At 41.6% G+C, this 23,148-nt stretch overlaps 1 protein-coding gene across 1 annotated transcript in view; it reads right to left on the bottom strand.

Annotated features, from left to right (window-relative positions):
* Positions 1–6,322: 6,322 nt before the first annotated feature.
* The window catches only part of aspg (asparaginase homolog (S. cerevisiae)), a 152,059-nt gene continuing 135,233 nt past the window's right edge, over positions 6,323–23,148 (bottom strand). Inside the window, exons 14-17 of the mRNA XM_039741427.1 lie at positions 18,719–18,805; positions 13,587–13,686; positions 10,533–10,598; positions 6,323–6,716 (exon numbers count right to left, since the gene is read on the bottom strand). Coding sequence (XP_039597361.1) covers positions 6,675–6,716; positions 10,533–10,598; positions 13,587–13,686; positions 18,719–18,805 — 295 coding nt within the window. The 3' untranslated portion in view covers positions 6,323–6,674. The remainder of the gene's footprint in view (positions 6,717–10,532; positions 10,599–13,586; positions 13,687–18,718; positions 18,806–23,148) is intronic.

Genomic DNA, 23,148 nt, shown 5'->3' with positions numbered 1-23,148 from the left:
AAAAGCACTTCGAGTAGCGAGAAAAGAGCTATAAAGAATTCTTCTTCTTCTTCTTATTAGAGTAAGACCCTCATCGTTAACTTTAAACTTCACTGTACAGGGAGACATTTAACATCTAAAGCACCACAGACATTGTAAAAGCCCGGAGGGTGGCAAGTTTCCCCGACTCCATCATAAAGCCAGAAGTGACAGACTCAGCCCACCTTGGGTGTTGGTTTAGGGGCCGTTAGTTATTTATTTAGTTAGTTAGTTAGTTATTGTTTTACCCGTTGACCGCCTGTGAGATGATACGTCTTAAAAGTGCATTACAGAGGGGAAATGAAGCAGAAAAACACTAAAGTTAGAATACAAGACTGATAATGGAGGAGCAAGGCGTCATCACAATGAATTATAGCACACGAGAGATTTAATTAAGGTTAAAAACATGTAACTGAAACAAAAACATTACGTGAATTCAGACTGCACACAAATTACAGGAACAGTACAGAAAGAAGAGAAATAGCAATAATATGAAAGAGAAATGGGACAAGAAACAAACAAACCGTGACTTGTATGAATGGCAGCCTGTAAATGACGTGACTGTGAACACTCAAAGCAACACGCGTGATTTAACAGAGCTGTGTGGTCAGGAGGGTCAAGAGCCGACACTGATGAAGGCGAGGAAGGACATGAGAGTCACGTCGACAACGAAAGGAGCGGACATCAGCGGCACCTGCAATACAACGTGAAATACAGAGCCGTCCAGAATGTTTGGGGACAAAGACACATTTATTCCTTGATTTCCTCCTCTGCTCAACAGTTTAAAAATTACAATCAAACAATTCAGCCATTGGCGATTCTAAATTGTCCCTAGTGTGTGCCCTGTGGTGGGCTGGCGCCCTGCCTGGGGTTTGTTTCCTGCCTTGCGCCCTGTGTTGGCTGGGATTGGCTCCAGCAGACCCTCGTGACCTTGTAGTTAGGATATAGCGGGTTGGATGATGGATGGATGGATGGATTCAGCCATCGTGATTAAAGTGCACACTGCAGACTTTCATAGGAGGGGATTTGCAGACATTTCGGAGACACAACACTTTTCTAAACACACACACACTTTTTCAGGGCACCATAATGTTTGGCGTCATAGATGTTTGTGATTCCTCAGGTGGGTTTCATGGCTTCCTAAGAGCTTGGCCAGTTTCTACCCTTTGGAGTCTGTAGTCGTCATTGTTCAACATGAGGGTGAGAGCTGTGCCAATGAAAGTCAAAGAAGCCATCGTGAGGCTGAAGAACAAGAATAAAACCACTAGAGACAAATAATAACACCTTAGGATGACCGAAATCGATGTCTGGAATATCATGAAGAAGAAAGAAGATCACACTGGTGAGCTCAGTAATCACAAAGGGACTGGTAGGCCAAGGAAGACCACCACTGCTGATGACGGGAGAATCCTCACTGTGGTCAAGAAAAAGCCCCCAAATGCCTGACAACTCATACACAGTCTTCAGGGGGCCGATGTGGACGTGGCAGAGACGACTACAACAACATTTATTTCTATAGCATATTTTCATACAAATAATCTAAGTATAGTGCTTTACATGATGAAGAAAGAGAAAAAAGACAAAATAAATAAGAATTAAAATTCGGGAACACTAAGTAACATTAAATAAAAGTATGGTCTGATGGCCAGGGAGGACAGAAAAAAAAAACTCCAGACGGCTGGAGAAAAAAAAAAAAATCTGCAGGGGTCCTGAGGCCACAAGACCACCCAGCCCCCTCTAGGCCTTCTACCTAACATCAATGATCTCAATCAGTCCTCATGGTTTTCAGGGGTCACATGGAAGAACTTGATGATGACGGTCATGTGGCCTTTAATCCATCAATGGAGAGACATCACGGTGAGATGCCACGCAGATCGCCACCAGCAGAAGACTTCATGAACAGAAACACAGAAGACTCACTGCAAGATGTAAAGCAGACAAACAGGAGGGCCAGATTACAGTTTGTGAGCCTGCAGAATTCTGGGAAAAGGTCTTGTGGACAGATGAGAGAACGATGACAAGAGCAGTGTGTGGAGACTAAAAGGAACTGAACAAGATCCAAAGCAGACCACCCTCATCTGTTAAACATGGCGGGGCTGCGGGTGTTATGGCTTGGGCATGTATGGCTGCCACAGGTCCTGGCACACTTCTTTTAATTGATGATGGAACTGCTGACAGCAGTGGCACAGTGAATTCTGAGGTGTGGAGAAACATCTCATCTGTTCAAGTTCCAGTATAGGCCTCCAAACTCACTGGACGGCGCTTCACCCTACAAGACAATGAGCCAAACATGCTGCTGAGGCAACACAGGAGTTTGTCAAAGCTAAAAAATGGAAAATTCTTGAATGGCCAAGCCAGTCACCCAGTTTCAGTCCAACTGAGCAGACCCTCCATATGCTGAAGAGAAAACTTATGCAGAAAAGCCCCCCAAAACATGCAGGGGCTGAAGACGGTTGCACGAGAGGCTTGGCAAAGCAGCACCTGCTGATGTCAATGAATCACAGACGTCAAGCAGTCACTGTATGTGAGAGATACACGACAACGGATTTAACAAACCTGCCATTGCTGTGTGCCAAACATTGAAATGGGGGAGACCCTTAAGAAAAAGTGTCGTGTGACCAAAATGTCTGCAAATCCCATCCACCATCCATTATCCAACCCGCTATATCCTAACTACAGGGTCACGGGGGTCTGCTGGAGCCAATCCCAGCCAACACTGAGCGCAAGGCAGGAAACAAACCCCAGGCAGGGTGGCAGCCCACCGCAGACAAATCCCCTCACATGAAACTTTAAACATGACTGAATTGTTTGATTGTAATTTTAAATTGTAGAGCAGAGGAGTACATCAAAGACAAATGTGTCCTTGTCCCAAACATTATGGAGGGCTCTGTAGTTGGAATAAATAAGGAATCAAGAGTGTTGCTGGTGCAAGTGGAATGGGAACTCATACAGCATATGGGACAGGAACCAAAAACCGATTCTACATTATAAGGTTGCCAGTTCAATGTCCTCCGGTGACCCTTCGCATGTCACTTAGCCCTCCATCTGCAACTTGTTAGTCACCTTAGAACTGCAACAGTAATTGTGCTTTATATATGCAGGGCTAGAATTAGTGTTGATATCTATTCAGACAACATCGAAAAAAAAAATATATATATATATATAAAAAAACACTTGTACAATAAGTTGTCTCATATTAAGGTGTCAACCAGATATACAATAATAACGGATCTATGCTACACAGCATACGTGATGAGAACATACATTTATTACAGATAAGAAGAGAATATGATGCTAATGGGATGGAGAAGAAGCGGACGCTCATTTAGTGTGACAGGACATCAATCAGATTTTAGTAACACTGCACATGGGACACAAATCAATAATGATACTTATCACGATGGGATTGCACATTTGGGAAATGAATACAACAAGCAGAGTAAGAATTGAGACTGATACAGCAGATCACACCGTTACTTATACCAACGGAAGAGCAACAGACAGTACAATCGATTGTGCGGCAGGGAACTTAAAAACCACAAGTTTGACCGTTCAGGTCTCATCTTTGACTGCGTGACCCCCAGGCAAGTCACTTAACCTGCTTTACTTCATCTGTGTATAAAATAAAAAGTATGAAAGCTATTGAACTTGTAAGTCGCCTTTAATGAGGGCACCATCCAGCTCTACTGTACAATAGTCATTGTGCTTTATATATACTGTATAAGGGGGGCTTGGTGCTTATTCAGAAAGCACGTGAAATGATTCTGTGATTCTGACTTGAAAGGAAAGAAGAGGAACCCCTTTGTCCTGATGGGCAATCCATCACAATGTTGTAACACCACACCGTGGAGAAGGTTTGTAAATTATATGTATCATGATAATATAATGAACACTACATTTTACATATTCTACACACTGCATGGCTCAATAGTTGATCATTACACTTTCTAAGTGTGTGTAAGGAAATTGTATTCATGTAAATGAAAAGTGGAAAAAGACTGGACACTGATATTCACCTTGACAGGGCGGAACATCATAATAATGCAAACTTGCCATGGGAAAAAGTGACTGGAATATGTCATCTCATTATAGCAATGTATGCTAAAGGAATTCACGTTAACTGCATTGTAACCAGAAATACTGTGCCAGAGAAGAATTGATACTTATTTATCAGGATAGGACAACACATTATTGTGGCATATACAACATACTGCACGGGACGAGAACTGATAGTGATAATTATGACAGACGGGAAAGTAAATGATAGAAGAACTTGTACTGAATGATAGTATACACTATCAAACTGTAATGTATTACATTCAAAATGAAAATAAATAAATCACACAGATACTTCTTGATAGGATATAACACTATAGTAATAAATACTATATATATTGGATAAGAATCAATCTGTTCTGCTGTGCTGTGATGCATAAAATGATACCGGTCTTAATTAGAGATAGGAAAACAAATATAATGTAAATGTTATAGGGGGTAAAAATATATATATACTGATAACTGCCATAACTGTGCAATATAACCTGATAATTTATACTATGTACAGAATAACAATGGATACCAATATCTGATATTCACTGCGTTAGAACATTCCACTGTAGTAATGTGTATTATAACAAGGATAAGAATTGATGTTTATATCTTCTCAAGGAAAAAAAGCTAATACAGATGGCGTAAGGTGTTGACCCTAAAATGTACTATACAGACAGGGCAGGAATTGTCACCACTGTATTTGTCACATATGAAATACTGCAATAAATAAGGAGGCAAACAGAAAGAAATGGTACACATATGGAAATACTAGTGGCATATATGCCACAGAAAAACATTCTCTGTATAAAGAACTCAACGAGAAGTGGAGCAAAATGACGCCTTCCATTGGCTAACTGAACAGATTCTAATATCCAAGCTTTCAAGGTGGCTCAGGCAAGATGTACACTCGAAAGATGCCCCGAATATTCTGTTGTAACGCCTGTTAGGATGAAGCAATATGAACCAAAAAAATATGCTTTATACCTTGACGTGTGTGTAATCGATTGTCTCCATTTCCTGCCTGACACATTTTGACAAGGCTCCCCATGTTCCTGAACGTATCGGCAAACGTCACATTTGGAATAGCAGGAATTTCACGTTGGATGTTTTCCTTCAAATCTTCCACAGTGCGAGGCTTGTTCCGATAGACTTTTCCTTTGAGCAGACCCCAAAGGAAGAAGTCTGGTGGTGTCAGATCTGGTGACCGTGGTGGCCAAAGAAGGACTCCATTTCTGCCATGCTCCTTGCCGATGTGTGACACGTTGCTCCATCTTCCTGGAAGTAACCTTCCGTTAGCTCATGATCATCCAAGTGATTCCGAAGTCACTTAAACGAATTGGTGACCCGATAGGTTCGCACCATGAAGACGCTCTGCTCAATACTGTACACCACCATCCTGATGAGAAGTCGAGTGACCAAGTGAAGGGGTACAGCCGGTATGCACCCAGAAGTTGGAAACGGAGGTTAAACATTACGACGGCTGTCCGGCACCTACCTTTAGGTGTATTGAGGAGCACAGTGCACGTTGTTTCATTCAGATTGCTTCATCCTAGCGAGAGTTATTACAGAATATTTGGGGCCTCTTTCAAGTGAATCTCCCTGTAGTAGTTGTATGAATTTTAAACATTGAAGATAAGCCACTTAAAGCTTTTGTTTCTTTCCTATGGTGCTGCATATATAAACACAGGGAACTCCAGCTTCTGTACTACAAGAAGAAGGGGCCTGAGTTGCCTTGAAAGCCTGCACATTATAATCTGTTCAGTTTGCCAACAGAAGCTTCACTTCTCATTGCATCCATAATGGCCAACACGGTACATCACCCGACTATAAAGAACTCAGAAATGATTGAAAAATCAACATAAAAAGGAAAAGTTACGTGACAAGTTCTGTATAAATAGAATAGCAGAGATTCAAGCTTACTAAAGACGTGGGCACGTTTGTCTCAGTAGGACTCAATTGGCTTCCAGAGCTTATCCTGAACAAATGTCTGGTAGAAGTCAGGACGACACCTTGGAGCAGAGGCTGGTATGTTGTGGTGCATCCCTACACTTAGATGGGCAATAGAGGTTGATCTGTACAGCCAAGCAGAAGAACATAAGAGGAGAATGCCAGTACCTTACAGAATGTACCCTGGGAAAAGCCAGATGCCAGGACTCTGGGCACTACTGACTTCAATGAGAGCAAAAATCAGGAAAACAAACCAACTGGTGAAGGAAACAACTGACATACGTAACAACATCACTACCCATATATACAGTAAAACTGTGCAATAAATACTTTGCTTCTGTATTAATAAATCCACATGTATCAACAACTTCAAGAGAAATAAAATAACACTTTTAAAATAGAGTAAAATAAAATCACCGTGCAAGGAATTGAGTTTAGTTTCTCGCATTTGCTTAATGATGTGAGCTGTGTTCTCTTTGTTGCGAGTCAGTCTTGTGTAGTAAATGTGCAAAGTAGTTCCTAATTGAGGACACAGGATCAGGGAGCAGCTATGGCGATGGTAAACTTGCTTAGATAGCAGACATTGTTCCGATTGTATTATAGGTGACAGCAGCCTTCGCAATGAAGCAATCGTGTTCCTCTTCTCCAGGTGCAGATGTTCAGGATCTCTTGCTACAGCTGACTTCAACAAAGTTGACACTCTGCAATGTTTAAACAGATATGAAACAGTTAATAAGCTGAAAATATTGGGCATCTTTTGACCTCCTGGCTGAAATGGTGACTACCTGAGTGTGTGAGGAAGAAAGAAACGACTCCCGAGATCCGAGTGAGAAGATGTCATTGTGTTTGCATGGCCAATTTCAATTCTTTAGGCAGACCTCCCATGTCTACCGTGATGTGAAATGTTATGTCCACATTTATGACTAAATTATGAGAATGTGCGTAAGTGGGCCCAGTGATCAACTGACACCCTGTCCAGGGCCGTCTCCTGCCTTGCACCCACTCGTACCCGGATGTGCTTTGCCTCCTACAACCTGAATTGGACTAAGCAGGTTTGAAGATATGACATTATATTATTGAAACAATGAAACTGGATCAGCTTTGATATAATAAGTAAAAGGGAGATGCTTTTGATCTTAACACAAGGTGAGCAAAAAAGCAGAACTACATCTCAAACCTTTATTCTACAAAACACTACAAGATAAAATAAATTTCATTACGACACAAAAAAGGTATACAAAACAGATTTTTTTCACTGTGTTTTAAAAATTATGTCTTCAAGGTGGTGGCCATCATTAGCGATACACTCTTCGAGATGATTTTGGAACGCTCGCATGATTCGTTCAGCCATTTTGTGGCGAATAGCGCCCTTGAGGGCTTCAAGGTTTTGAGGTCGGTGTGTGTAGACCTTTGACTTGAGAAGAAATCGCACAGAGCGAGATCAGGTGAACGTGAAGGCCACCCGACATCACCGCACAGGCTGATCAGCTTCCCCAGAAACACCTCACACAAAAATGGCATGGATCTCCGCACCATATGAGTTGTTGCTCCATCTTGTTGAAACCACCACATCCTTTTCTTCCATTTGGGGCCACAAAAAGCTTTCTAGCATTTTAATGTAACGTTCTGAAGTGACAGGGACAGTTGCTCCCCACTCCTCAAAAAAATAAGGGCTTACAATGCCAAATTCTGCAATGGCGCACCAAACTGTAACATGTGTGCTCACTGTGCAGGGGTCTCTGATGAAGTTCACGAGGGTTGGTTTCAGACCAATAGTGAAAGCTTTGCTTATTTACACAACCATTCAAATGGAAATGTGCCTCGTCGCTGCACATGACGATGGCCTCTCGATGAACGCTTTGCAGAATGTCCGCCCACAACTCTCTACGGCTCTCCCAGTCTCTCTCAGTGAGTTCCAGCACTACCATCATTTTGTAGGGATGGAAATAAGGTCAGTCAGTCAGTCATTATCCAACCCGCTACATCCTAACACAGGGTCACGGGGGTCTTCAGGAGCCAATCCCAGCCAACACAGGGCACAAGGCAGGAACAAATCCCGGGCAGGGCGCCAGCCCAACACAGGGAAATGAAGGTCTTCATGTAAAATTTGAGACATGTTGGAAATGCCTAAGGCAGAAGCGCACTGAACGGCTAGGAGACTGCAACACTGATGCCCTTACAGCTTGGATGTTTTCAGGTGTTCATACAGTTCGAGGACGGCCTGGACATTTCCTGTTCAATGCTGTACCCGTCTGTCTAAATTTAGCCACCGACTGAAGAATTGTTTTCCCATTTGGGATGTCACCATTAGGAGGAGGAGAATGCTTTGACAGCGAAAGCATGGTGTGCACCGGACCAAGGCATGTTAGGAACTGAAAACTACAAGGGATCGCCTATCAAAGGACCCCCCACCCCAACCCACTCGGCTGTCTCTACCTCACGCAATGACCTTCAGAAATGTAGGACTTCATTTTGGCTCATCCTGTAGTTGAAAAAAGAACTAAAAGTGACAGGCTATGGGTTTTAATATAAAAATACTAAAGTTGGAATAAACATTACATATTACAAATAACACGAATAACTGGTGTCGCTAAAATTGAAAAAAAAAAATGAAACAGGACAAGCTAAATTCTGGTAATATTGAAATAATGTAAAGGTCAGCTCTAAAATACTAAAACAATTAAAGAGACGGATTGGTTTGAACATTTACAGTTCACAGTGACACAATTTTCATAATTTTGGCTCCTTACACCACCACAATGGATGTGAAATGACTAAATGATTGAAGTGTAGACTTTCAGCATTAATTCCAAAGGTTTAACAAAAATATCGTTATGAGCCATTTAGGAATGACAGCCATTTTTGCACATGGTCCCCTTATTTCCAGGGGCTCAACAGTATTTGGACAATTGACTGACACGCTGTTCCACAGCCAGGTGTGAGCAGATCCCTCATTATTTCATTAACTATTAAGAAGGTAGAAGGTCTGGAGTTGATTCCAAGTGTGGAATTTACATTTGGAAGCTGTCACTGTGAACTCTCAATATGAGGTCCAAAAAGCTGCCAATGCAAGTAAAAACAGGCCATTAGGCTGAGAAAACAAAACAAACCAATTAGAGAGAAGCAGAAACACCAGGAGTGGTCAAATCAAACATCTGACACATTCATAAAGATAAGGAACACACTTGTGAGCTCAGCAACACCAGAAGGCCCGGACGACCATGGAAGACAACTCTGCTGGATGAGCGCAGAATTCTTTCCTTTTGTGAACAAAAAACAATTCATGACACTTAGCCAAACAAAGACCACTCTCTGGGAGGTAAGCATATCATTGCCAAAGTCTACAATCAACCCTCAAGACTGAGGGTTTACCACAAAGTGCAAACCATTGGTAATCCTCAAGCATGGGAAAGACAGATTAGAATGTGCCAGAAAATACTTTTAAGAAGCCAGCCCAGTTCTGCAACAGTTTTCTTTGGCCAAACCAAAATGTACCAGAATGATGAATAGAGATGAGCGTGGAGAAGGGAAGGAATGGCTCATGATCTGTAGAGTACCACATCATCTCTGAAACGTGGTGGAGGCAGTGTTACGGCCTGATCATGCATGGCTGCCAATGGACGTCAGTCACTGGTGTTTATTGATGATATGACTGCCAGCAGAAGTAGCAGGATGAACTCTGAAGTGTACAGAGCTATGCTGTCTGCTCAGATTCAGACAAATGCTGTAAAACTAACAGGACAAAGCTTTGCAGTACAGATGGACGATAACCCAAAACACTCTGCAAAAGTGAACCAAGTGTTTTTCAAGGCAAAGAAGTGGAATATTCTTCAATGGCCAAGTCAATCAACTCATCTTAACCCAACTGGACATGCAGTTCACTTGCTGAAGACAGAAAGTCCAACAAACAAGCAGCACCAGAAGGGAGCCGCAGTAAAGGCCTGGCAAAGCATCACTAGGGTGGAAACCAAGCACCTGGTGATGGCCATGAGGTCAGACTTCAGGAAGTCATTGACTGTGAAGGATTTGCAATCAACTATTTAAAATGATCATAATATTCATGAATATGTTTGTTTGTCCAAATACTTTTGAGCCCCTGGGGGGACAATATATATAAAAATGTCTGTCTTTTCTAAATGGCTCAAATGACATTTTTTGTTAAACCAGTTCATTTAAAGTTGAAAGTCTACACCTCAATCACATCTTGATCGCTTCTTTTCAAATCCACTGTGGTGGTGTACTGATCCAAAATGATGAGAATTGTATCACTGTCCAAATACTTACGGGGCTAACTGTATATTGTGAAAATGTGCTAGTGTCTCATCCATTACAATGAAACAAGGAGGGAAAAAGATGTTAATATTATAAACAATGGAAAGAATGGGGTCAGTATTTGTAATATTTATTTACATAAATGATACGAGTATTAACATAATGAAACCAGCAGGCACCTGACACCAATCCTGAAAATGAAATGCCGTTCATATACAGCATGCCAATTTCCCCAGTGTCCTCACCTGATCCCTGCACATGTGCGCTTGCAGAAGGAATTCTGTCACTTCTTCATTTCCTGCAGACCTGGCCTGCAAATCAACAAAGAAAGTCACGGTTTATCATTCAAAAATGGTATAATGTTGCACCCAACATACACATTCTCAGCGCTTCTTGCCTCTTCATGGGTGCCAGCCCTTTCTTGTTTGCTTATCATAAGTTGGTGTAATCTCATCCATTGAGTCATGTGCCCAGGCCCACAGATAAAACATTTGTCTGATTGCAATGACAATACGTCTTTCCCCCCAATTATTAAAATTCCTTCTCAACTGTTTACTCATTCTTTCACAAGCATGCGAACAAGTAGGTGGGGTCTTTTGCCAAATACCTTAATTCCGGTAAAACTTGTCAAGGCCTCCTGGGCAGGTTTGCTTGCCTACTGTCCTGTTGAACTTTCTGTTTTACTGGTCAGATCTTCATTGTTTATTTTGCAAAGTTCCTTACAATCCAGATTAGCTGGCAACAATTTCAAGGACAGCTCACAAAATAACATTTATTGAAAGAATTATGCTTGCAGGTAATTCTTAGTAATCCAGCTATATAAGTATCTAAACCAGACTGCTGTGATCAGCTCACCAGGCAGTGTGGCCACCATTGTCTAACGTGTTTTACTACAAACCACAACAGTTAGTGCACCCCTGACTTACACTGAGACCCTTCTCTGGTAACACTGTGCAGACATGGGATATGAACTGGGATCATTTTATCCTGCAGGGTACTATATTCAAATCAAAAGTGTACAACTTCAATCAGCATCAGTCACTGTCATTTGGGAAAAACACTTGACTAAAATCTGCCGTTTGATGAGGAAAAATTAAATTTAAATTATGCGAAAAAAAGTGAGAGGATTTGAATAAATGTTATTTACACCTATCACTAAACAACATTACAGCAGGAGATGTTAAGAAAAAGTGTCGGAACAAAAAGAAAATGCAAAAACTACATGAATAAAACATCCTTTCAAGAGTCAGTTAGCTAACCAATGTGTCACCATGTTATTTTAATATCCCACCTTTACGATCACCTGGAGGGTCTCCTCGCTCAGTCTCTCGAGAGCCCCGATCAGAACCCCAGATAGGAGTCAATTTAGGCTCTTGAGAGACTGAGTGAGGGGTCTAAGTGTCTGAGCTTGTGAGGGTCCTGTTAAAAACCACAATCCAGGCCTTTAATGGCCTCTTGGGCACAGCCATCAGCAGTGTGTCTGTCTGCGGAGAGAGTGTCGACCTTGTCGAGAGGTTTATGACATTCGTCTCTCTGGTGACTCATCCTATGAAGTCAGTAGACCGATTGGGAGAGCAATGGGGGGTCATAATGTCGCTGGAAAGAGGTGTATGGTGCTCCCAATACCTCTGCAAAAGGACAAAGGTCCATTTCTTTAGAGTCCTGGTGCTTCCTGGTTTGCAATATGGTTGTGAGACATGGCCGCTGTCCAGTGACCTGAGATGAAGACTGAACTCCTTGTGTCTCTTCAGAGAATCCTTGGGTCCTGCTGGTTTGACTTTATGTTGCTCAAGGAGTCCCGAATGAGGCACATGACCTACATTGTGAGGGAGCACCAGTTATGGCACTATGGCCATGTGGCCCAATTCCCCAAGGGTGATCTGGGTAATTATTGAGGACCCGAGTGGTTGGACCAGACCGAGGAGATGCCCACATAACATCTGGCTGTGGTATCTGGGGGGTGCGACTGGACTATGTGTCTGCCTGGGGGGGGGTTGCCAACTGGGTTCTCGAGCTGTTTCGTCATATGATGGGGATGTGTCAATGTGCTGTACCAGTGCATGCTCCCCAGCCTAACCTGACCTGACTATCATTTGCCAGAATGTGAAAAGTCCTTTATTTTTTGCTCTTTCAAATTCTGCACACCCATAAAAGGGTTTCCTTAGAGTGGTGTCATGCCACACAAGTCTTCGTATTTTCTTTAGGTGATACTTCAAATCTAGGCACTTTTAGCCATTAGATTCTGACCACATTAGCAGTCTTGGTTGGGTGGCTACTGTTTAGGGTACAGGTGTTAAACTCCAGTCCTGAAGGATTGCAGTGGCTGCAGGTTTTCATTCTAAGCATCTTTTTAATTAGTGACTAGTTTTTGCTGAAAATTAGCTTCTTTTGCCTTAATTTAAAATTAACTTGACTCAGACCCCTTAGTTGTTTCTTTTTCCTTAATTAGCAGTTGATCCGCTGTGGCAACTCCTAACGAGAGCAGTCGAAAGAAGAAGAGCAGCCAAACAATAAGGAGACACAAAACAAGCCGCCACGTGACCAGCTCACCTGTTCTCATTACACAATATCTGAAAATAAAGAAAAGCGGAGGTCTAAGTAAGGTTGATCTCTCAACATATTGTCGATATTCTTAGAAAAAACAGAAAATCAACAGTTTTGGAAAACAGCTGTGGCAAAATGAGAGCAGTAAGAGGCCACAGAATTAAATAATGGGTTTAATTAACGGCAAGAATTGGCTTCTCATTAAGACAGTGATTGGAGTGAAATTAGTTGGAGTTTGAATTTCTAGTTTAGCTGGTCATCTGTTGGTTCGTTTCACATCTCATTCCTGTTTGGCTGTCATTTAATGAAGAAAAGAATCAATTCAGAGGACTGAATCCTTACAAACAGGGTTATTAAAATGAGGGGACAAGGAGTTAATTAGCAGTGTAAATTGGTCACAGATTAGGAAAAGGGTGAGAATGAAAACCTGCAGCCTACGGCCCTCCAGGCCTGGAGTTCGACACCCCTGGTTTAAGGAATCACTGTGATTTCAGTGATCAGCAAACCCCCTAAGGATTAAAACAACTTTTCATTCTCATACACCTAAATGGCTGTATCCAAGTCACGTTATGTCCTACTGCCAATATTGCACAAACATACACAAAAACTTGTATTTTCTAGAATCCACAAATGATGCTAAATCTTGTAAGTATCAAGCTGGCACCATTAAAGGTACAAATGCTTTGGTCTGTTTACCCAGAGAACTTTACAAATGTAAGCCTAAGCCATTTATCTCACAAGACACAAACACTTACCACATCCAGAGGTGTCTGTCCATCATAAGAGGGATGTTCCATGCTGACCCCTGCCAGATTCCATGTCTCGAGGCCTTCCAAGTCACCAGTGGAAGCTAGGCTGTAAACAAACAGAAAGATTAGTATTTCCTTTATACGGAAGCTGAGAGAGGATGTGCAATATCATTATTTTTTTTTAAATTGTCTCCTCGAGATAACAGAATAATTTTTTCGAGATGTCGAGAGAACGAAAATTTGTTTTCTTGAGATAATGGAATCATTTTATCGTAAACTTGAGAAAATGAAACTTAACCTTTGCTCCTGGCATCAGGCTCGCTTAGATTGCGACGCCAATACAGCTGAAGCCTTGCTAACCGTCTTCTTAAATGACGGACACTAACGTTACTATTTTCTAAACTAAGGCATTAACATATTTCAGCCTGTGTCAGCCCTTGATTGAACAAAAATGTGACACGCTGATCAATACAGTTCTGCTCCTCTGTCATTTCAAACAGGATGTGGCTTCAATAAGCTAAACATTAAACCTTACTATCTGTATGTATGGTGTTCGCGTCAATACCCCGTATGTATGGTGTTCGCGTCAATACCCCGTATGTATGGTGTTCGCGTCAATGCCCCGTATGTATGGTGTTCGCGTCAATGCCCCGTATGTATGGTGTTCGCGTCAATGCCCCGTATGTATGGTGTTCGCGTCAATACAAGTTAGAACCATACAATGGGACTCTGCCTCTGTAGTTAGATCATAACGTGGCAAACGCGGACGCAGTATTGCATGATTGGCTAAGAATGTTCGAATGCTTCAGTGACGCCGCTGGACGGCCAAGTATAGTAAGTCGATGTTGGTTCGAGCAGATAACAGTAAGTTCGGTTGGTTTTTGGAACGTTGGTTTGGTGGGGCGTACTTTCCAGGACTAACATCTTCGACTGACTTAAACCCTTAACCCGGAAACTTAAGTAATTTAGAACGTATCTCCATTTGCTTGGTACGTCAAAATCTATTTTTGGGCAGTTCGGTTTTGGCATCCGTCCTTCTGACATCTATTGGCAAAGTGAGTAATGACGGCTGGGTATTAACAACGGTCATTGTTTAAAGTTTAGCCAATCTCAGATCCAACCACGCCAACATAATTATTACTCCGACTCTGATTAGAATCGTAGAATACGGTTTGCTTTGAAAATTTGTTTGCAGGAAAAAATCAAATGAGGTGCGACGAAGAGCTGAGTTCACGTCTCGCAGCCCCGTTTAAACAGGAAGCTCTTCATTACATCGGCCGAAAAGGTCTATTTTAAGCACAAATCAGTGCCATGATAACAAAATCATTTCAAGGACTTAAAAAAACAAATAATTCTTTGCAGAGAAGGTATGGATTTCACAAACGTAGAGTTTGTAGCCCGATTTAGTTGATAGTTATTTCATAATTTCGAGAAAACAAGACCTTTTGTTTTCTCGAGATCTCAATAAAATTAGTCCGTTATCTTGAGGAAACAATTTAAAAAATAACGATATTGTACGTTCTCTCTCTCAGCGTCCGTACCTTTATCTTATTTGTGTGAGAAATTGGCTGGGGGGAGGTTGGGGCAGTGGAAAGTGGATAAAGAAAGGAAAAAAGAAAAGTCAAAGTAGATTGGCCATCTTTACTTCAAGAGATCCAAGGGGACACCTCTTTATGGTCAACAGACTGATAAACTACATTCCATGACACGTCTTACATTCATAACTTGGCTTAATGCAGTAGCTCTACTACGGGGAGAATCTGAGGGGCACCCTTCAAAGTGACAAACTGGACAAGTGTAGTAGCTTAGCTTTGGTAGAAAAAAAAAAGAAAAGAAGGCACTGCATCTTCCTGTTATTGCCCATATAGTCTGAACAGCTGAGCTAATGGGAAATGCAGAGTGACATACTGTCAATTTACCAAATTGATCATATTAGCTCCTGGAAAAACAGGTGGACATGCTTTCAAGTGACATCTTGGCCAATCCAGGTGAGGTGTTTGATGGAGGCGGATGACACACCCCCCACTTATACCTTGGCTAGATGGACAATGTCTGCTACAGGGGAAAATAGTAATTCACCTCAGAATGACAGCTTGTTACATTGGCCAGCTTATTTAGAAAGAAACAGAAGAGAAAACACTAGATAAATGAAAAACATGAGCTGGAGGAAAGTAGACGGCTGCACCTTCAAACTATACCTGCGCTAACTAGATCACATCAGATACAGGATTGTTATACACCTGTCCAATACACCAACTAAACCGCTGGGAGAAACACAAGGACACGTTCCAAGTGACACCTGTTTCAAAGTGACCATCTGATTTACTGGGAGAAGCACCATGGCATAGTCATAGGTTACACCTACGCCAAACAAAAGGAGTAAGCTATTAGGAAAAAATAAGAATGCCCCAGTCTGTCAAACTTAAAAGCTGAATAAAATATTAAAAACAAAGTGGAAATGTTTTGCTGATTTACTTTAAGCCGAGAAAGTACGTCAATTTGAGGAAGCAGGAATGAAAATGCCACCCCCCTACACCCCCATCATGTGTGGGTTAGTGCGAGTAGGCCTGTTAGGTCAGTTTGACTGCCTCGGTGTTGCACGCACTTATGAAGTCTCAAACAGGGTGCGTGTTAAAGTGCACATATTTCAAGCACGCGTGAAGCTGTAACACCATGATGCATAACTACATTCCAAGACTCACTCCAAACTAGTTAGTCCAGTGGGATCCATTATGACAGAAAAGGGACAGGCACCTGTCTTTAAACAGAGGAGAATACAATGCAACTGCACTCTCATGACCTCTGGCTGTATTAACACCCCAGCACTGAACATATTTAAATGAGATGGAATCAGCAAAAATAATTCACATCTGACCAGCGCTGCAGGAGTGAGGATTTTTACAGGACCTAATCTATTTATGTCTCAATGAAAACTTTAATATGTCACACAACATATGGGTACAGTAAAACAAAATACATATATAAATTGGTTCTATTGTGTATGAAAAGTGCTTATATAACACAAATATTATTTCGTTTGGGAATATAGGGCGGTACAGTCTGTGTATAACTGCATATTCTAAGGGTTTCTAAGACAATGTCATAAAATAGTTTTCTGTGTGGACTATAATGATAGTAGCCACTTCATACCGCAAGAAGATACCAAAGAAGAGTACACATTCATTACCCACAATAGCACATTGAAATCCCTATTCAAAAGTTGTTTATTTTTCAAAAAACATGTTTTTTTTTTTGCTTGTATGATCACAAAACTAGAATAATGTGGTTTGCACACCACCATCTTAAATAGTGGTACCATGATCACATCAATACCTTGGCGGTCTGATCCTCGGCTAAATGAATATCACCCTCACACAGCTTGGACTCTGGAACCAATCTCCTTGAGAGGGGCTGGACTCTCTACCACTCTGGAGTTGCCCCGTGAGAGGCCGAGCAGGTGTGGGCATACATTGCCCCCACTGGAGCCTGTGCATTGGGGTTTACCCCGTGGACGAGAGAAGGGTCCTGATATGGCAACAGCAAAAGGCACAATGGAAGGGCCGTCATAACGAAAAACCTCTTCCAAAGTCCCCTGTGGCAGAACTTCAACCACGCCCCATCAATTGTTGAGGCGGGCAATCCCCAACCCGCTGGTGGACACGTGAGGGATGCCGTCAAGCTGAAGAAAGTCCTATGATGGTCACTTCCACGAGGAAGCAGAGCCATCATAGGTGAGATGTTCCTTAAGGCTCTGGATGTTGTAGGACTGTCTTGGTTGACACGCCTCTGCAACATCGCATTAAAATTTGAAAATAAAAAAGCAAGTAAATAAAATAATAAATAAATCTTTAAGTGCCAAAGCTAAGTATCATTTCAGGTAAAAAAAATAATTAACTTACAGTGATGTCAGTGTGAGATGAGCATTAAGCTTTTTTTTCTTCAGATTTTGAGTGGACGGTTCGATGAGAATCAGCACCTTTGGATTGAGTTCAAGTACTTTGGGATTTAAAGGTGGCACAGAAGAAGTATGGATATACGTTACAGGTCAAAAGCTTTAGGCGGAGTGGTGGCTCTGAGGCTAGGGATCTGCACTGGCAATCAGAAGGTTGCCGGTTCAAATCCCGTAAATGCCAAAAGGGACTCTGCTCTGTTGGGCCCTTGAGCAAGGCCCTTAACCTGCAATTGCTGACCGCTTTGAGTTGTGAGAAAAGCGCTTTATAAATGCAAAGAATTATTATTATTATTAGAACACCTCAGTTTTAATGGAAATGTATGCAGTTTAATGCCTTTATATTTAAGGCAATCAAGGCATAGAACAAACAAACAATTGCAATATAAAAAAATAAGTCAAGGAATCATCAAGTTTACAAAATTGTATTCACATTTTTGATAACCCAAAGTAGCCAGATTTTGCTGACATAACAGCCAAACACATACGTGGCATCCTTTCTATAAGGGAATTCAAATATTAGTCAGACGGATTTTCCCAACATTATTGCAGAAGTTCCCACAAATGTGTTGCCCTTGTAGGCTGCTTTCCTTTTACCCTTCTGTCCACGTCATCCCAAGCTAACTCAATGGGATTTAAGTATGGAGATTGTGCTGGCCATATCTGTGCTTTGAGGTGTACTTTCTTGTTCTTTTCTTTTAACGTAGTTCTGACGTAGCCCGGAGGTATGTTTTGGGCCTTCTTACTGCCACTCGCCCTGTCAAACCTGCAGCACAAAGTCTCCTTTTCACAGTTGAAACTGAGATTTGCCTTTTTGACCTGCACTGTTAAGCTGTTGTGCTGTGTGGCGCCTGTGATCATGCAAGCTGGTGACCCTCAGAAACTTGTCTTCTGATTGGCTTGCGACTTTGGGTCTTATCGCTAGAATCTTTGACTTGTTTTGACGTTTTGCTTGCCCACAGCAAGTCTCCCACCTGGTTTTGTTAATTTCTTCCCACCTTTGTGGGTACTTTCAGCCTGAGTGTCCCATAATAGACAATTCACTAAAGCCTCAAATAGACACAAACAGTTGCACATTTTTTTCCACCATTGCTAAATCTTCAAACAAATCTCATAATGTGGAAATATTTTTGATTACCTTATCAGAGGAAATCTTACACTCCAGTATAGTAGTTGATATTGGTCTTACCTACACAGTTCCGTTCCCACATCATCTAGCTCTTCACGGGAAAGGTGGGCCCCAGTGTTCCGCAGTAAACACACAACTTCCTTTTGTCTAGATGAAAAAAAAATTCAGTGAGATAGCATTCGAAAATAAAAGAAAATTGACCTACTTCTATTCTATTTAAGCAAGCAATAATTCTTTGGAGAGAGGTGAGGGTTTTGTTGACCTAATTGAGATTTTAAGACTCGCTGGCTCTCTGTGATAGATGTGTCAAGCAGTGGTGGCTGAAAGAGGAGGTCACACAAGGTGCTGAAAGATGCAAGTTAACTGTTGCTCATGTCCACGGTTGGCATTGTTCTGTTGTCATAATATTCTGATTTGTCAATTGTTTGTTGTTTCAACAATGAAGGTGGAAATTTCAGTCTAACATATTGAGTGTTGCATTTCTTTGTCCATCACCACACACACACACACACACATCCACACACACCACACACACACACACATCCATCCATCCATCCATCGATACACAGACAGACCATAATTAGACATATGAAGGTGCCCTGGGATCCTCTTAGATACTCTACCTTGCTATATTTATTATCATGCAGGATTTTTTGCTTCATGCCATCTTGAAAGAAAATCTTTATTGTGGGTTCAAATCCCGCTACTTAAACTGTGTGACCTGAGGAAGTCATTTCACCTGCCAGTGCCTGAACTGGTAAACACAAACAAAAAGAAATGTAACCAAGCATATCTCAAATGTTGCAAGTCATCTTGGATAAAGGCGTCAGCCAAATAATAATAATGACTGGGTGTTGACATTGAACTGGGAGTCTTAAGTAACACTGTCACTAGAGTCCACATGAATCTCCTGTAATCAATAAATCAATGGTTGAAAACTCACTCCTACTGAAACACTTTTAGGTTTGTGCCACACCCGAGTGTTCTAGTGACCCAACAGGTAGCAATCTCACCTCAGTTTCTGAGATGATGTTAATGACGCGACTAAAAGGATAACCAAAACTCTCTCAATGTGTACCAGAGGTGTGTTAGCCTCTTAAATATCCCTTGTATCCTTGTGCCTCTCTATAGTGAGTACTTATCAAATTGAATCAAACCCCCCACATTTCTGGGGTGAATGTTTGTTTAAAATTACATATAGTAATAAACTGTTTTTATTGTTTCAGCTTCAGTTTTCACTTATTATCTTCAGCAAGTTGTTTAGGATTTCCAAATATAAGAATATGTATCACCCTGTTATAACATACTGGTAACTTACATGGATGGATGGATGGATAGATAGATAGATAGATAGATATTTGTCCCCAGGGGGAAATTTGGCTTTTTACAGAAGTTCAATAAATAAATAACATACATAAATAGGTAGATAAGTAAGTAAATAAATTAAAAACACACACACTTTGGTCTGAACATGCACCGGAATGACTATAAAGTAAGAAAATTAAAAAGAAAAAAAAAAAGATTTTGGCTGTCACAGTCCCAGTGAGGCATTATGCCGAAGTATTGCTATTGGTATGAAGGAGCCCCTTAATGTTTCTTCACACACTTCTGCCGAATGACTTGTTGGCTGAAAGTCCTCAGTGTTGGTGTGTTAGAGAGAGGATGTGCAGCATTGGTCATAACGGCACTCGGTTTAGTCTTCATTCACTACTCCTCTACTACCTCCAGGGGGTCCTGAGTGAATCTTATAACGAACCTTGTCCTTTAAATTAGCTTGGTGATTTAGTGGGCCTCTCTTGAAGTGATGCTACCAGCCTAGCACCCCACAATGGCCATCACAGAGTTATAGAAGATGTGAAGGATGTCATATACCCACATTAAAGGAACACAGCCTCCTAAGGAAAAACAGCATGCTGTGTTCTTATATAGTCCCTCTGTGTTCTAAGAGCAATCCAACCTGTCATTAACGTGGACCCCTAGTACTTGTAGGAGTGGACCACATCTATATCCATTCATCCATTATCCAACCCGCTATATCCTAACTACAGGGTCATGGGGGTCCGCTGGAGCCAATCCCAGCCAACACAGGGTGCATGGCAGGAAACGAACCCTGGGCAGGGCGCGCCAGCCCACCACAGAGCACACACACACCCAACACACCAAGCACACACTAGGGACAATTCAGAATCGCCAATGCACCTAACCTGCATGTCTCGTTGAATAGTGACCGGACAGAGAGACTCTTTGGGGTGGCAAAAGTCAATAACCAGTTCCTTGGTTTGGATGATGTTAAGATGCAGGCAACTTTCTTTGCACCAAGAAAAAACTTTTCCACCGGACTCCTCTCCTTTGTCTCATCCCCTTTATCAATACACCCCATAAGTGCAGAATCATCCGAGAATTTCTGCAAGTGATCTGACCTGCTGTTATATTTCTAGTCTCAGGTGTAAACAGTGAAGAAAAAAGGACACCGGACTGTTCCTTATGGTGCTCCAGTGTTACTCACACAGTCCGTGAAGCTCACAAACTGTGGTCTGCCCGACAGATCGTTCATTATCTGGACCCCCACAGGCGCATCCATCTGCATAACTCTGCGCTTACCCCTTAAGATGCTGGAGATCCTCACACTGCTGCCAGCTTTCTCCAGTTGAAAACAAGCCTTGTGGAGCAGACAGATAATTGCATCCTCCACTCCAGTTTTTGTCTGATAACATATACAGGATGGCCTGCCTTTACATTAAGAAACTGGTCAAATGAGAGTATTCCTTTAGTACACACTCACTTGGCACCTCATACAGAAAAAACAGACCCTAAATTGGAGATGGGGTATGTGTGTGATATCAAATGATTATCACACAGTAGTCCAGAAGAATCTTTCAAGAGGATTACCACTTTTAAAAAGCAACTTACTACAGAGCAGAGACAGGTTAGGTGACTAGGCTGCCAATGAGCCAGGGGTGGCATTTCTTTTAAGACCAAAATCTAAAATTACCCCTCCAAGCCCCCCAACACTCCCAGGAGTATTTCAGTTTGTAGAAAGAGAAAATGCAGCTTTAGCATGTTTCATCTCACAGCAGGAAATAGCTTACAAGTGAAACAGGCTGGCAGTTAATAAAGCACACACACACACACACACACACACACACAGAAAAGAATTTAAACCGTCAACAAAACACAAGATGGAAAGGCAAAACAATTTATTTTCCTGAGAGCAAATACTTGTCATTGTGACACTTTTTGGGTTTCTACAGACAGGTTTTATAAAATGGTCGCAACAAATGTCATGAATCATCACAACAGTAAAAAACCTGTTTCCACAGGCCCATCCCTTCTTGCATATATGGAGACACCACCTTGCATTCTGTAGTCCTGCTTGCCTGCAAAGACTGTTGGGCACTTTTTCCAAATTGGCTGTGTGTGTAAAAGTGTGTTCCGCAATGCACCCAATGCTGCCAGGATAGGGTCTGCCCACACCTCCCATAAACCCTAAACTGGATTGAACAGGTTTGTAAATATTGTGTTGTACTACTTTTCAAAGTGTGGTCATTAAAAATGTCATCAGGCACATTCAAAACCTAACTGTGTAAAGAAACGCTGACAGTTACTGTAGATTCACTTGCTAGTTGACCCTCTTTAGCTAACAACTCAAATAGTTGATTCCTCCTCCACTTACGGCCTGACTCTCTTGCTTAGTTGTTCAATTCAAAGCAAAATCTCATGGACTTGTGCAAAAACAGCAGAACATCAATCGTGCCTAAATGTGTAACAGACTGGGCTGTTTAAAATAAAACTTGCCAAATTATTCTTTGAAGTATTTGTGCATTGTACAAGGTTAAAAAATGAGTCTGTATAATTTGGTTTAACATGCAACTTAGCCTTTGTAATTTCACATGTGTACACACACACACGCACACACACGAAACACATAAAGGGTATCAGGGAATGTTCTGCTTTTCAGATTCTATTACTAAAGCCACTAAGCTCTAATACTTATTGGCATGGAAGAAGTAGTTGGTTGGGAAGTAAAGCTCGTCTGTTACAGCTCTTTCAAAACATGACATCTTCGGACATTTAAGGATAACTTTTTTAATGCTTTGTGTTTGTTGTCTGTAAACAGCAGTTGTTTCACCTGTTTAGCAAAAAATAAATGTCTCTGGTTGTGCCAGTTCATGGCACAAGCTGGCGACTATCCAAGGGAGCTCTTTGGCCTCTCATAGCAAAGATGAGAAGACTACATTCAGTATGCCATTCTGCTGTTATTCTCACCTTCAAGAAAAGGCATTTCTCTCTATTAAATTCAAAATTCCTGGGACGAGACAAGACTTTTTTCAAGAGATTTTTTCAAGTCCTGCGAGTCGAGACTTTGGCTGTGAGATTCTTTTCAAGTCACGTCCTCCTCTCAACCATATTCAACCACACACACAGAACTCTCAGCTCTCTTTCGTGTGAATCTTTTTGACAGACACAGTTCCTGCTCTCTCAGCTCTTAT

Source organism: Polypterus senegalus, chromosome 18 (assembly GCF_016835505.1).
Source record: "Polypterus senegalus isolate Bchr_013 chromosome 18, ASM1683550v1, whole genome shotgun sequence".
Classification (NCBI taxonomy): domain Eukaryota; kingdom Metazoa; phylum Chordata; class Cladistia; order Polypteriformes; family Polypteridae; genus Polypterus; species Polypterus senegalus.
The sequence above is the reverse complement of the archived record's forward strand: the minus strand, read 5'-3'. Positions and strand labels throughout refer to the sequence as shown.